The sequence below is a fragment of the Vombatus ursinus genome, unplaced genomic scaffold (assembly GCF_900497805.2).
Source record: "Vombatus ursinus unplaced genomic scaffold, bare-nosed wombat genome assembly UNPS02012602.1, whole genome shotgun sequence".
In the NCBI taxonomy this organism is placed as follows: Eukaryota; Metazoa; Chordata; class Mammalia; order Diprotodontia; family Vombatidae; genus Vombatus; species Vombatus ursinus.
In genome coordinates, this window is record NW_020952380.1 from 2,871,804 (window position 1) to 2,888,486 (window position 16,683).

Sequence of the window (16,683 nt, forward strand, 5' to 3'; positions counted from 1 at the left end):
CATTATGTCCAAGTTAGATTCATACTAGAGATGCAAGAATGGTTGAATAGTAGAAAAACAATTAGCATAATAAATCATATAAACAACAAAAATCCACTTGATTATTTCAATAGGGGTAGAAAAAAAAGCCTTTAACCAAAACAGCATTAGTTTCTGTCAAAAACCCTAAAAAGCTTTAATTCAGAATTTATACTTCTAGGTACATTTCCAAGGAAGTAAATTATAAAAAGAAAGTCTCCATACACACCAAATATTTATGGCAGCACATTTTGTCCTAGCAAAGAACTAGAAATAAAGTAGATTTTCATTGTTTGGGGAGTGGCCAAAGAAATTTTGGTATATGAATGCAATGGAATATTACTGTGCTCTAAAGAAACAACAAACACGGTGAATCCAGAGATGCTTGGAAAGACTTACGTGAACTGATGCAAAATAAAGTAAGCAGAGTCAAGAAAACAATAAATGACCACAACAATGTAAATGGAAGAACCAGCGACCATAAGAGTTGAAACTGAATGTAGTGAAATGATAAAGAACAAGTTTAGCCCCAAAGAAAAGATGTGAGAAGATACCTTCTCTCTACTTCTTTGCAGAAGCAGGGGTTCACTGGTATGGAACATTGCATATAATATCATATAATTTTATGCATTGGCTGGTTTTGCTACATTTATTTTCTCTTCTTCCCCTTTTTCTTTTCTTCTTCTTCTTTAAAAAAATGTTATAAGATGTTGCCTTCTAGGAGCAGGAAGGAGAAGGGATGGGGGGAAAAATCCAAGCAATGTTAAAAAATATCATTTTCAAAAATATTTAAGCCCTGAAAAGCATAAGCATGAAACATCCCTTCTTCAACATTATCAAAAGCATAATTAAAATCAAAAGTAAATATTATTTGCAAAAGATGAACTCTTGAAGTTTTCTCAATACATTAGCAAGTATATTTCTCTTCCTATTATTATTTAACATAATTCTAAAAATGTTAGCTATGGCAATAAGACAAAAAATGCAGGTTGGCTAAAAATATTTTTTATGTGAAAAAATTAGTTAATAAATAACACCTAAAATATATAAGGAACTGTTAAAGTACAATATCCAGTTCTTAGGGAAAGTATAAAATAGAAAAAGCAAATTGGTAATTATCACTTGAAAAAAAACTTCACTAATAATCCAAGAAATGCAAATTAAAACAACTTTGATTTATCATGCCCATCAGATTAATTATTTAATTTTCAAAACTGGCAAAGACAAAACCAACAAAACTCAATGGTGGCAAAAGTGTGTGCCACCTTAGGAAAGTGATCTGGCAAATGGCAAATGTTACATGAATAATAATACATTCTGACCCAATGTTTCTGTTGTGAGGACTGTATGAGAAGAGTGTTATGAGGAAAGCACAGGGGTAGAGGGAAGGCAAATAAATTTTGGTCCAAAGATTTTTTTAATAACATTTGTATTATTTTAGAAAATGTTCCATGTTGCACATGCCATGGAACACAGCAATCTTTGAAGAATTGAAAATTTGTGTAAACAGTAGACAATGGTGAGGGGTGCTTTTGATGTGAATAGGCTGCAATATGTAACAAATAAGAAATTTCAAAGAAGGACTAGAGTAAAGGATGTCACTAGGGAAATTTGTAATCAAAAAATAAGATGATCTAATAAGGTGAAGGATGACAGACAGGTGGACAGCCTAGGAGTTCCAGGGTTATAGCCTCAGGGTCAAGAGAATTTGAGGGCCTCCAGATTGTTGGATTGATCCCCTGTGATGGACTCTTGGGAGGAAGTGGTTGGGTTACAACGTGTATCAGGGGCCATCTCCAGTCTTTCTGATCTATATCTCAACACTGAGCCCAGGTGGCAGCAGAGGAGAAAGTGAGGCTGACTTTGCACAGCCCTCCCTCACTTAAATCCAATTCACGTGCAAGTCACGGCCTTACCTCCTTGATGTCATGATCCTCTTGAAGAACAAAGGACAAATGACAATAAACTGTATCACTAGGAGGGAAACATCCACACTGATGAGATCACAAATCCATTTTGGTATTTGTATTATTTATTGTAGTATTTATTTTAGGCAATTTATTTTTAGGCAATGCAGTATTATTCGTAAGTGTAAAAAATAAACACTGAAAACATGCAAAATGTCTAATAATAAGGGAATGATTAAATCAATTGTGGTACATTAATAGAAACAGCGTCATGCAGAATAAGGTCTGCTGGATTTGGAATTGGACGACATGCCAACGTCAAACCCCAGCTCTGCTGGGTGCTACCTGTGTGACCTTGGGCAAGTTATCTGACCTCACTAGCCTCCATATCTCATTAGGGCAATGAGAGAGTAAGAGCAGATGACTCTACAGTCCCCTCCAGCTCTAAATCTGTAATCCTATGAAATGAACTCCTATGAAGCAATTTAAATAGAGAAGCATGAGGAATATTTTAAAATCTGGAAAAACCCTCATGAAACCATGCAAAGCAAAAATAAAAATCAGGACCAGGAAAGCAGCATGAATACCAATAAGACCTTATAAAAGAAAAAGTGAACAGGAATGGGCAGGTCAAGCAAAATGTAAATTTAGTTGCTTTTATTAATGTGTGATGCTATTAAGGTTTTTAATAAATTGATAAATCATTTAAAAAGAAAAAAAATGACTGAAAGCAGTTTGGAGGCCAAAGCAGAACATTTTAACATGTCAGCGGGTCTAGGTTCTGATCCTGCTCTTCAGCTGTTGTTTTTGTTGTTGTTGTATTAGTTGTGTCCAAGTTGTCCTGACCCCGTTGGGAGTTTTCTTGGCGGAGATACAAGAGTAGTTTGCTATATCCTTCTCCAGCTCATTTTACAGAGGAGGAAACTGAGGCAAACAGGATTAAGTGACTTGTCCAGGGTCACACAGCTAGTAAATGTCTGAGGGCAGATTTGAACTCAGAGATATGAGTCCTTCTGACTCCAGGGCCAACACTCTATCTACCATGCCACCAAGCTGCTCATGTTGTCTTTCTTAGGTGGTATGAAAGTCAATCGCTTCACAATGTCCCCTTCAGCAAACAGTAACTGCATAAAATTTCACAAATTAGTTTTAAAAATCAATAATAAACCTGAAGTGATTCACAGCACACTTTGCATTATAATACATAGGAATGATAGCATGTGCTATCCTGAAACTGTTCAGAATATCAACTTCTAGGGTTTCACAAATAAAAACCAGCATATAATGAGAGGTAATAAGTTAAATAATAGGTCTATACTCTAGGAACTTCAACAAATATACCGTCAAACTAACATGCAATTTCTAAGCCCTTTTCATGGTGGCAAAATATTGGAAATTGAAGGAATGCCCATCAATTGGGGAATGGCTGAACAAACTGTGGTGCATGAATGTAATGGAATACTATTGTGCTAAAAGAAATGTTGAGCAGGTGGACTTGAGAAAACCTAGAAAGACTTGTACGAACTGATGCAAAGTGAGATGAGCAGAGTGAGGAAACCATGGTACACAGTATCAGAAACATTGTGTGATGATCAACTATGAATGACTCAGCTCTTCTCAGCAACACAATGATCCAGGAGTCGTGCATTTTTATCCAGGCAGAAATGTCCAAGGAGAACTGAAATTAATATATTTCCTCCATATTGATTGTGGCTATTATTAATGGTTCACGATATCTTTCAATAGTTTGAGCATTTAAACGGCCAATGCAATAGCTGTTGTTCCTTGGTAATTGCAGGACCATCCTACAAACAATGTCTGGGATCATGGGCTAAGTATATCATCTCCATTTGGATGAAGGAATTAAAAATTGGGCAACTAGGAGGCGCAGTGGTTAGAGTGCTGGGCCTGGAGTCAGGAAGACTCATCTTCCTGGATTCAAATCCAGCCTCAGACACTTACTAGATGGGTGACCCTGGGCAAGTCACTTAACCCTGTTTGTTTCCTCATCTGTAACATGACCTAGAAAAGAAAATGGCAAACCACTTCAGTATGTCTGCCAAGAAAATCCCAAATGGGTTGATGCAGAGTTGAACATGAATGAAAAACAACTGAACAACAAAGCAAAAATTGTGTTTTAAAAGTGTATTTGTTCTATAAGGAAAGTAATGTTAAGCATATTCATCTGATAATGATAGTTCACATATGCACACCAATATTAATTTCATTTGATCTTCACAACATTTGAGTTAGGTGCTATTATTATATCCATTTTACTGGTGAAGAAACTAAAGCTGAATAAATCATAAAGATTATATATCTAGAACCAGAAGAAAGTCATCTTGGTCCAGCCTCCCTCATTTTATAGATGAGGAAACTGGGGCAAGAAAGTTAAGTGGTCACACAGCTAATGAATACCAGAAGCAGCTAGGGTGATCAGAAAGTCCCAAGTGGGGATCTTGGAAGCCTCTGGGAGTGATACGGCACCACTCAAATCAGGACACCTCAAGCTCAGGGGCTCTGAGGTCCCTAGCATTCTGTCCTGAGATGCCAGAGAGGGCCCTGAAGATGCAGCATTGTGAACTTCAAACATCGAGGGGTGGGGAATAGAACTAACTCTGGGAAACGGAGGTCAGAACCTCGGTGAACCAGGGCAGGTCTTAGAAGGGACAATCACACAAGCCCAGAAGCACAGCAGGGGCTAGCCTTATCCTGACACAAAATCCCAGACCAGGAATTAAGACTAGGGAAACGAGTACAATATATAAAACACTAACCAGTATGAAATATAATTGTAGATCGATAGATTCCCCCCAAAAGAGAAAGGGAGTAACTCTGACCTGCAACCAGAGACTCCAAGAAAAAGATTAATTTTTTTCCACAAGGTCAATCAGTACTTAAAAACAAAATGAAGCAAGAGATAAAAAGTTAAATAAAAGCTCTTTAGGAAATAATTGGAAGGAAGGGGCAGCTAGGTGGTGCAGTGGATAGAGCACCGGCCCTGGATTCAGGAGGACCTGAGTTCAAATCTGGCCTCAGACACATAACACTCACTAGCTCTGTGACCCTGGGCAAGTCTCTTAACCCCATTGCCTAGCCAAAAAAAAAAGAAAAAGAAAATAATTGGAAGGAGAATAAAGAACCTAAAAGAGAAAGTAGTAAAACTTGCCCAAGTAACAGACTCCCTGAAAACTAGAATTGACCAAATATAAATCCACAACTCCATGAGACAGTAATAAATACTAGAATAAATTTTTAAAATTGCAAAAATATAAAAAAAGTAAAATATCTGATAAGAATAACTATTGGCCTGGAAAACAAATCTAGAAGAGATCATTTAAGAATCATGGAACTCACTGAAAACTATTTTTTTTTAAAGCCTGGACACTATTTCAAGAAAACATAAATAATAACTGCCTAGATCTTTTAGAATCAGAAGTCAGACTAAAGATAGAAAAAATCCACCAATACCATTCTGAAAGAAAGCCCCAAATGAAAAGCCCTAGAATTGTCAGAGACCAAATCCAGAGTTCACACATCAAAGAAAAAATACAGTATGCATGCAGAAAAAAGCAGTTCAAGTACCAAGGAATTACAGTCAAGATCACATAAGACCTGGCAGCTTCTCCTACAAACAAGAGGCGATCTTAGAATACAATATTCTAAGACAAGATAGGTAGATTTATACCCAAGAATAATTTGCCTTGCAAAGCTAAGTGTAATCTTACAGGTAAGGAAAAAAAAATGGATTTTAATGGACTTTAAGGGTTCCTGTTGAAAAGATCAGAGCTGAGTAGAAACTTTGAAATATAATTGTGAGATTCAAGCCTAGAAAGATAAATTTATTTGAGTAATTGGAAGGGGTGATATGAGGATTTAACACTAATTCTAACATAGGAAGAAGAAACAAAGGTCCCTTCAGAACCATCATGTCCTCAAAGGGTATTGAGGGAGTACAATGAGAAAAACACAGACCCTGGGGGTAGATTGGTTCTGTTCTGAGGTTATAAAGAGGAAAAAGAGAAGGGAAGTTAAAATGTATGTTAGGATAGAAAGATGGAGCTGGAACTTGCTACATCTCATAAAAGAAGATGGGTATCCCGACATGAAGGAAGGAATGGAGAGAGAGGGCATCACCTAAAGTTCCTTGTCATCTGGACAAGGAAGGGTAGATGAACGAACAGACACAGACACACACATACACACACACACACACACTCTCACCCACACCCACCCCCTCTGCCTACGCTTGGACACAGAAAAAAAAGACCCAGGAGAGAAAAAATGGGGAAAAACTGATGAACCAGAAATTTGCCAAGTTCGAGATGAGTAGAAATACTTTTTCCACCTTTTCCAATCATTTGGGGCCCTATTCCCTACCCAAAGTAGTGAGCAACTGGAGTTTATGGAGTGTGAGGGAGGTGACTTGCTCTTTAGGAAAATCACTTTGGCAGCTGTGAGGAGGATGAATGGAGCAGGGAGAGGCTTTGAGGCCAGGTAGGGAGCAATTAAGAGGGAATTATAATAGTTCAGGCAAGAGGTACCGAGGGGCAGAACTAGGAAGGCGACTGTGAATAGAGAGTAGGTCCAAAACGAGGCATGTCATCTCATAATGGTAACAAATCTAATTATTTCAAATTGGCAACTGAAAACAGAATAGTGAGCACCTGAAAAAAAAATTGTCAGTGCTGCATGTGATAACAGAAGGTCTGTGTTGGTCTAATGCCAAATGAAATTATAATATAGTTTAAATTTTATTACCTAGTACTATTTCAGCACCTGGGGGTGGGTGGGGAGAGGCCCACGAAAAACAAAAACTACAAGCAGAAGATTTAAGAAATCTTATGAATGAGTTGAATATGAATATCCTGTCATACAAGCCTAAACACTTCAGTGCAAGCAAATAGTAGTCTCAGATAGTTTTCATCAATTGTCCACAGCTATGATATATAGTAGTAACCTTAGAGAACCAATTAAGATAAATTATATATTTTATAAAAGGACCTTAGAGGCCGTCTGGTCGAAACCCTTCATTTTACATGGGGAGAAACAAACCAAGAAAGGTTAAGTCATTTGCCCAAGGTTACTCAGGTAGATAGATCTGTGATTTGATCTTGACCCTCCGCTGTAGAGCCCAGGAGACGTCTGGAGGGTCAAGCTGTTTCTCACATTCTTGGCTGCAATTTTTACAATCTTACCTGAGGGTGCTGACAAAACCCCCTCACCCCATACCCCACCGAGAAAGAGAACAAAAAAAAAGGAGACACTATAAAATTGATGCAAAAGTAGGCCAGGTTTGAGAGGAGAATTAATAGGTTCTGTATTTGCTCATATAGGGGCAGCTAGGTGGATAGAGTGTCAGGCTTGGAGTCAGGAAGACCTGAGTTCAAATCCAGCCTCAGACACTTACTAGCTATGTGACCCTGGGCAAGTCACTTAACCCTGTTTGCCTCAGTTTCTCTATCTGTAAAATGAGCTGGAGAAGGAAATAGGAAAACACTCCAATATCTTTACCAAGAAAACCCCAAATGGGAACACAAAGAGTTGGACATGACTGAACAACAACCAATTTTTGTTAATGCTACAGTCCTCTTCCCAAATCATCCATTGATCAAAATTTGGATGCCATCTCTGTCTCTCTTGCCCCCACCCCATCTAATTAGTCACCAAGTCCTATTATTCCTTTCTCAACAATATCTCTAGAATATATATTTTTTCCAGTCTCACTGCTTCCACTTTCCTTCAGGCTCTTATAATCTCTCATGTGGACTACTACAATAACCTAAAAAAATCTCTCTTCACTCTATCCTATGACACTGGTGTCAGATCAGTCTCCCTAAAGCACAGGTCTCAGTAACAGTTGGTCATCATCGTGACCCTGGACAAGTCACATATCCCTTCTTGGTTTCACTTTCTTCAAATAAGGAAGTTGAACTAGATCTGTAGAGACCCTTTCCAGCTCTAAATCCTATGTTCCTATGATCCCTTACTCAGCAAGGTAGTTATATCTCTACAGAGTTTATCGGTCTTCCATTGACTCCTACTGACTCCCATTACAAAAGGAGAGAGATTCTATTTGCAAAAATGAGGATAGAAGCTTAATTTTCAGTTTTTTTCTCTTAATCGACATCTCAGCTAACAGTGTATGAACATGAGCACTGTTGCCTTTTTAGGCAACTGGGTGACACAGTGGATTCAGGGATGGATCTTGAATCAGGAAGACCTGACTCAAATCTTACCTCAGAGATTTACTAGCTGTGTGACTCTGAGCAAGTCACTTAACTTATCTTCCAGGGTTGTTGTGAAGCTGAAACAAGATAATATTTGCAAAGAGCTTTGCAAACTGAAAAGATATAGATATACAAACACATACATTTGTATATATAATGTATATCCACACACACACACACATATACATACATATATCCTATCTATCGATATTTTTCTGACAATCTTGGAGGTTGGTACAACTATTTCCAGTTATTTTTAAATAGTTCTGACTCTTACCTCAAGTCTACCTTCTCTAACCCATCTTCCACACAACTGCCAAAGTGATTTTCCTAAAGCATAGATCTGACCATGTTGCTTCCTTACTCAATCAATTGCGGCAACTCCCTATTGAAACTAGAATCAAATATTATTTTGTCTTTATCTCATCCTCTTTTAATTTCTATTTTATGCAAGCATTATAATTTAAGTTATTTGGTAGTATATGTATATAAATAGGTAGACACAGATTGGGGATAAATGTTAAAAATAAAATGTTTTACCGACACTACTACATGCTCAAAAAAAGTGTGAAGACCTTTGATCTGGAACATTGCCCATGTTCAATAAATGTTAAATTCTACCACAACAGAAATGAGTTAGTGCATGATAATTAACAGTGGTTACCAGTTCATAATTTTGATATTAACTCTATACTTTAGTTTTCCAAATTGAAATGTAATGTTTCCTGTTTTTGGATCAGGTACCTCAATCAGGAATCCTGAAGCTATCCCACTTGCGAGAAGGAGTATACGTCTTCCAGCTGACTGTGACAGACACTGCTGGTCAGAGGAGCTCTGACAATGTCTCCGTGACTGTACTTCCCAAGGCACAAACTGCAGTAGGTGAGGGGGAGAAAAATGAAAGTATCAGTGGAGGATAATTCAACCAAAAAAAAAAAGCCATTTTTTTTATGGATCTATAGATTTCCTATAAGGGCTTTTGTTGGTTGTTCCATTTCATTTTCTGAAACCCCAAATCTGATATCATTTCAGGATGATTAACACTTCAGTATGGGCGAGATAAGAGGTCCTTATTTCTGGAACTTATGATAAGATGGTTAATGGAGTGTGGGAGTTTCAGGGCATAGTAGAAGCCCCATCATTTCTTTATTTTTCCTACTTCTCCTAAACTCTCAGCCTCTTATTGGAAAGAATGTTACTTAAAGATTGTTGATACATTTAGTATGTGTCTGTACAGCTATATACATGTCTATATGTAAATATAAATATGTGTTGTATATCACAACCCATATATGTATACACATACATATATGTATGTGTGTGAATGTGTCTGTGTGTATTTCCTGGAGAGCCTCTGCCAAGATTTAATTCTAAACAGATAAAAACAAATAAGACACGTTGCCAGGATTTTGTTTTGTTTTAATTATTTAAGAATATTAAGTGTTATTAGATATAAGTAATAAGAAATATATAAGTAATAATTTTTAAATATACAGAATACAAATCCAATACAAATTCACTGCCTTAACATTCACTTCTTTTGAATAATTATCAACCTTATTATCTTCTAAAAACTCCCCATTTCTAAGATGAAAGCATCAAGGGCATATAATAAACCAACCAATATTAGTTGCATGGATTGTTCACAAATGGCACTAGGCAATACTAAAGCTGGAGAAGTGAGATATCTAACGTTGTTTAACCATTATTGGGAAAGTTACTTTTGGAGAGATTTTACACTGGTAAGCCTGGGATGTTGCATACTCTTCCTAAGCTGCAAGCCTCTGGCAGTCTTGGACTCTCCATTATTTGCAAAGGAATTAACACAATGGGTTAAGTAATAAGGATGAAATATTAGAATATAAGTATAATTTCTCCATAACTGTTCTAGGCTCATATCAAAGATATGGCTCAGCACGCATATTAGAAAGAAAATTTTCTAAGAATTCAAAACCTATGGAGCCTGACAATCTTCCAGTGCATTATGCTTTTCATTGGAATTATCAGTTGCCAATTCTTCACTACATTTGTCATCTCATTGATGTGGGTATCATCTCTAGTGATGCTGATCATAATCCATCCATGCCCAAATTATGCACATTTTGTTTACATCTTCCCCAAAATTCACCATGTTGGGTCCACCCAACATGCTAGAGACAAAGTATTGGTCACAGAGTGAAAAAAAAAAATTGTTGACCATCTCCTTTGCCACCTATACTTTAAGCTTTCTATGAAGATGGGGTGTATGTGAACAGGTCAGACAACTCTTCTCCATCCCAGCAATGGGAGCAAGTGAGAGAATTCGCAGCTTTACCCATGAGCCAGCACGAGGCTGATGCTCAGTTAACCGCCACATGAATAGAGAGTAGACTTCCTGTCCCAGGTATGGGCAATTGATTAACAGCTGTTCCGTGTAAAGACTGATTGACTTAACAGTCTCTTGAGCACACATTTGAATATACTAGATATAAATCAGGAGAATAATAATAGCTCACATTTATATAGCATTTTATAGTTTAAGAGCACTCACATCTCTCACATACAGTTCCTTCTCTTCATTCACACAGCCACCTTCCTCGTTCTGCCCCTCATCACCTCTTACTTGAACTATTATAATAATCTCTTATTTGGTCTCCCTGCCTCAAGCTTGTCCCTGCTCCATTCATCCTCCTCACAGTTGCCAAAGTGATTTTTCCTGAAGAGCAGGCTGGACCATGTCCCCTCCCTCACACTCCATAAACTCCATAAATTACTTCTAAGATCAACTCCTCAGTTTCATATTTAAAGCTTTTCACAACCTTGCCCCATCCTACATATTCAGCCTTATTCTCCTTTACTGCTCTCCACACTCCATGGTCCAGTCATATTGGCTTTCTAGATGGCACCTCCTGTCTCTGTGCCTTTTCAAGGTCTCTACAGCAGGAAGGGTCTTCACTTTTCACTTCTACCACTTGGAATACAGAGTTTCCTTCAGGACTCAGGTCAAGAATCACTTTTTGCATGAGGTCTTTCCTGTTCCCCTCACCCCCTCTGGTAGAGCTTACCCCGCTAAGGTTACCTTACACCTGCTTTGTAAGTTATTGGCCATATCTATATGTATGTATGTTGCCTTCCCCATTAGAATGTAAGCTCCTTGAGGGTAGGTACTTTTATTTTTCTTTTGTCTTTGTATCCCAAGTTCCTGGCACATAATAAGCATTTAATAAATCTTGTTTACTTGATAAGTTGCTTCCTCACAAACCTGTGAGATAGGAAATTGTGCCCATTTTTTTGATCAGGAAGTTAAAGGACAGAAAGTTTAAGTGGCATGTCCACAGGTCACATGGCTAGTTTAGTGAACTTTAGGATCTAAATCCAGGCTTCTTGTTAACTAGGCTAGCTTCACTAGGCTTCCTCTCAAGAAGTATATGATAGGGGCAGCTAGATGGTGTAGTGGATAGAGCTCTGGCCTTGGAGTCAGGAGGACCTGAGTTCAAATCCAGCCTCAGACACTTAACATTTACTAGCAGTGTGACCCTGGGCAAGTCAATTAATCCTGATTGCCTCAAAAAAAAAGTATATGATACCTTATTCTCAGGAATCAAAGGTACCTGTGCTGACCTAAATGATTTGTGGTTAAAGCCCAGTACAATACAGGATTTGCTCTGGCTAGTATATATCAGGGTCAGAGGCCTTTCCAGGCATATGCCTAGCCAAGCTCCAAGTCCAATATTGATTCTAGAGAACCAAGATTTGGAACTAGGCTTTGTCTCTGTCCATATATAAAATAACAGGTGAATATATTCCTGGCCCCTAAAAAAAAATAGAAAAGGTTAATTTCTCTAGCAACCTAGGAGCACTGTTTTCTCCCTGGCTGGCTCTGTGAGTGTGTTGGGGGCAGGGAGAAAGTAGCCTAAGACAGACAGATGGCCGGCAACCAGCCAGGCATTTGTTTGCCTCCATCCATTCATTTGGCCAGATTCTACAGTCTCTAGTAGCAACTTGGCAATTATAAATGAGAAAATGTCTTTGAAGTTGCCTGGGACGAAGTGAAGTGAATGTCCTTTGAAAAGCAGCTTTAGGCTCCAGACCCTCACCTTCTTTCCAATGGCCTTGTATACCTCTACAAGAGCAAGCTAACAGTGTAGTTACTGCAAATGTTCTCTTGAGTCACTCTTACAGCTGGGGCTTTGTCACTGCCTTATGAATAAGATGTTAGGAATCAGACTCTGGGAGTAAAATGCTTTGAGATGCTGAAAACAGGAGGTGGAAACATTTCGAACGCTGCTCATCATTCTGCAACATATAATGACCTTGTAGTTCAGGCAGAGCTGCAGTGATTCAGGGCTAGTTCATTACCATATTGTCCTCATCACACGCCAGCAGGCAGCAGACACTGTTGATTGTGCAAAGAAATCTGGCTCAGTGGGATTAGATTTTGTATGAAGAGGCTGTGTATTTTCAAATGAGAAAGCTTGAAAAAGTATTCAAAAGTAACTCTTCTACACATGAGCTGACATTTTTGTGTGTTCTTAAATTAGGACAAATGGCTTATTTAAGTTTGCCAAATGTTTTCATTAACTCGTTGTTATCTAGAGTTTTCTTATGGTGATTTTGAAAAATGTAACCTAATTAGGACTGTGCTATCCCAGAGCTCTTCAGCATGCTTCCCATCCTTGTCTTGTATTTCTAGCTGTTGTTTCTCTCCATCTTCTCTGAATTCTCTAGAATACTTGCCCTATTCTCTTCTTCCTTCCCTGGTGACAATTACTGCTACTGCTCTCTTTCCTTACCCTCTTCTTTCTAATTCCAGTTATTCCCCAACTTCCTCAAGATCAAACATTTGCTTTTTCCTGACTTTTCCAGCTGTATAACTTAATCATTTATTTTTCTAGAGCAGAAATCTCTAAGGCTTTGCTTGGGCAAGTGCACTGTACCTTCTATTCCCTATCTAATACTATATTTGTGTTATAAAAAGAGCCATTTAATCCATCTTGTTCCTAAAACTTTTCATGATCTAGTTCTGGTTAGGTACTGTTAGTTGACAATATAGATGCTATACTGATCCTCAGTTTCTTCCTGTTGCTGCTAAGCTTTAATGAGACTGATTTAACTATGAGGAGATAAATTATCCTTCAAAAAAAAGGCCTTCTCTTTAGAAGCCCCAATTAGATAAAAGGTCTTCTTGAGAGCCCAGGAAGGAATATGATTTCATCATCTGGAGAAAATAAAATTGTCATTAGCAAGAAACCAGAAATTCTGGCAAGGCACTGCCCTAAGCCAAGGACACTGTGACATTTACTCAGAGGATGCAATAATCACAGGTTGAAGATTAACCAAAAGAAACTATTAGTGAGGAGACAAGAGTACACATATGGTATGGTGAGAGATAATGTCTGCTTTAAAAATAATGAAGTAGTGTTTTAAGATGTAGTATCACTAGTGTCGGAGGTAGCTAGAGAGCTCAGTGGATAGAGCACTGGGCTTAGAGTCAAGAAGACCTGAGTTCAAATCCAGCCTCAGACACTTACTAGCTATATGACTCTGGACAAGTCAATGAATGAATTAGTGAATGAGTATAGGGCTCCATCACAAAGAGAAGTATAAGACATTGGTCACTAAAAAAAAAGACATGGTACCCTAGCAAGTCACCTAATCTCTCTGGGCCTCAGTTTTCTCGTCTGTAAAACGAAAGGCTGGACTAAAGGATCTCTAAGATACCTTCTATCTCTAAATTTGTGATCTCCACTGAACCAGTTTTTACCCTTCTAGGGTGCCCCTCACTCAAAAACGGATTTAATTAAGATGTGTAGGAGGAGAAAGTCCATAGTGATTCATGGGTCATAGATTTTTAGGGGCATGAACAAGAATGCCAAGGGGAGAGATATCAACCCTCTTTTATTTATTCATTTGTCTGATTTTTTATGCCCTTTGTGTTTACATAAATCTTTTCTTTGTTATTGCTTTTTAAAGTTGATATCACAGAAACTTGCCTTGTTTGGTTCTGTCCTGTTCTGATCTTTTTCATTTTCTTCCATCTATTTCATATATGTGTGTGTGTGTGTGTATGTGTGTGTATGTATATGTTTATAAATATATAAATACATATTTTTTTTATATCTTATTGATGCTTTTTGGGGTATTTCCATAGCTTTCCATTAATCACCCCATCCCAAATTGAATCCCTCCTTTAAAATGAATGAGTATAGTCATATAAAATCCAATCCAATCCAATAAACAATAAAAGAAACCAGCACATTAACTATATCTGAAAATGTGTCTCATTTGGCAGCTGGAGTCCCTAGACTCACCAATTTTCCCAGAGTCTGTTAGTCTGACCAATTTTTAATTCTTTCTGCAGTAGCTGCATCCCTTTGACTTTGTATATTTCTTTTACCTGTTCTTGGTCACCCCAAACACTTCTAGAAGTCACAGCTTTTATGTACCCCACCCCAGATGTAGCTTAGCAGTGATTTGAGGTTTGCTTTATCAACAGAATGCTTGAAAGTTTGCTCGCGCTATCATTTCCTCTGTGATGACGGCTGCTGTATTGACATCACACTGGCTTGTGACGGAGTGGCTCAGTGCCCTGACAGATCTGATGAAGCTTTCTGCCAGAGTGGTAAGTGGCCAGGAGGGAACACCCTTGGTATTGGGGCTTGGCAGGCCAGGGAAGTGGATTTGCAGTACAAATGCCTGCATGATTATCTATAAGAAAGTAAACTTTTTTGAGGCAACTAGGTGGCCAAATGGATAGAGCTCCCAGTATGAAGTCAGAAAGACTCATTTTCCTGAGTTCAAATGTGGCCTCAGACACTTACTAGCTGTATGACCCTGGGCTAATCATTTAACCTCTGTCTGCCTTAATGCACTGGAGGAGAAAAATGACAAACCACTCAAGTATATTTGCCAAGAAAACCCCATGAACAGTATCAGTGTGCTATGGTCCCCGGGATCACAAGAGTTAGACACGACTGTATGACTGAGCAACAAATTTTATTCATCTAGAGATTGGGTGGGGTCTTTCATGTTGGTATTGTTATTGCCTACCATGACGATGACAATAACTGACATTTAAATAGTGCTTTAAACATTTACAAAGTGCTTTATATGTATTATCTCTTTTGAACTTCACCAAATCCTATGTGGTAGGTATTATGGTGGGGCAGGCTGGATGGCACAGTGGATGGAGTGATGGACCCGGCTTCAGATTTTACTAGCTATATAACCATGGGCAAGTCACTTAACCTCAGTTTGCCTCCGTTTCTTCCTCTATAAAATAGGAATAATAATAGCACCTACTGCATAGGGTTGTTGTAAAGATCAAATGAGATAGTAATTGTAAAGTGCTTGGTACAGTGCCTGGCACATAGTAAAAGCTACATTAACTATTATTATTGTCATTATTATTATTTCATTAAAGGTAAAGAAATGGAGACTTCAGTAACTTATGTGACTTTCTAGTGGTCCCACAGTAGTTAGATTCTGAGGCAGTATTTGAACCCAGGTCTCCCTGATTCCAAATTCTATCCACTATGTCACCTTGGCTCTCCCATACCTGCATGTAGTAAGCACTTAATAAATGTTCACTAAATTAAATCAAAAAAGAAGGTAAATGTGTAGACCCTTTGTCATTGATAACCGAATTTCCCAATCTAAATTTGCATTGTATGTATAATATAAAATATAGTGATGATTTGTCAAACTAATTGTTGATCAAATTTCAAATAGTAGTCTGTAATTCAGGGATTTCTCACATATTTGATGCTGCAATCTCCTATCATTGCTTAATATTTCAGTACTGTCTTTCCAGATCTATAAAGTGCTCATAGCATATACTTTTTAAAAATTTGCAAGTATTTATTTTCTCTCCTCAGCTTCTCCCCATTTAAAAATAATAATAGCAAAATCCTTATTCATAGTCAAAATACGCATAGTCAAGCAAAACAAATGCCCTCATTGGACATGTCCAAAAATGTATGCCTCCTTCTGTTTCCAGTCCATTCATACCCTGTCAGGAGATGGGCAGCCTGTATCATCATTGGTCCCCTTAAATCATGGTTGATCATTGCATTGATCAACATTCTCAAGTCTATTAAAATTTTTTATTTTTACAATAGTGTTATTATACAAATTGTTCTCCTATCTGTATATTTCGCTCTTGTTCATACACTCATCAGTTTGTACAAGTCTCCAGGTTTCTCTGGTACAATAGTATTTCATTACATTCATATACCATAATTTGTTCAGCCATTCTTCAAGTAATGGGCACTCTTAAAATTTAAATTAACATTAATTTTATTTTTGAAGTAATTTTTCAGATTTTTGTGACTGATGTTTGATATAATTTATGAAAACCAAATCATGTACTAAACCACTCTTCTAGTTGTAGGTACTACAGAAACATAACCAGGGGAAAAATAGCAGCATAAAAAAGGTTAATAAAAAAAAAGGTTAATAATGTTCACTGATTAAGAATCTGCAAATGTTGGGTTTGAGTATTGACTCTGTCATTAACTATTTCTGTTATTAAGCCTTAAAGAAAAAAG

General features: G+C 37.7%; 1 protein-coding gene across 1 annotated transcript in view; it reads left to right on the forward strand.

The window, feature by feature from the left end:
• LRP11 (LDL receptor related protein 11) overlaps nt 1–16,683 on the forward strand; it is a 91,736-nt gene that overhangs the window by 43,386 nt on the left and 31,667 nt on the right. The window contains exons 3-4 of the mRNA XM_027857978.1: nt 8,896–9,037; nt 14,631–14,756. Coding sequence (XP_027713779.1) covers nt 8,896–9,037; nt 14,631–14,756 — 268 coding nt within the window. The remainder of the gene's footprint in view (nt 1–8,895; nt 9,038–14,630; nt 14,757–16,683) is intronic.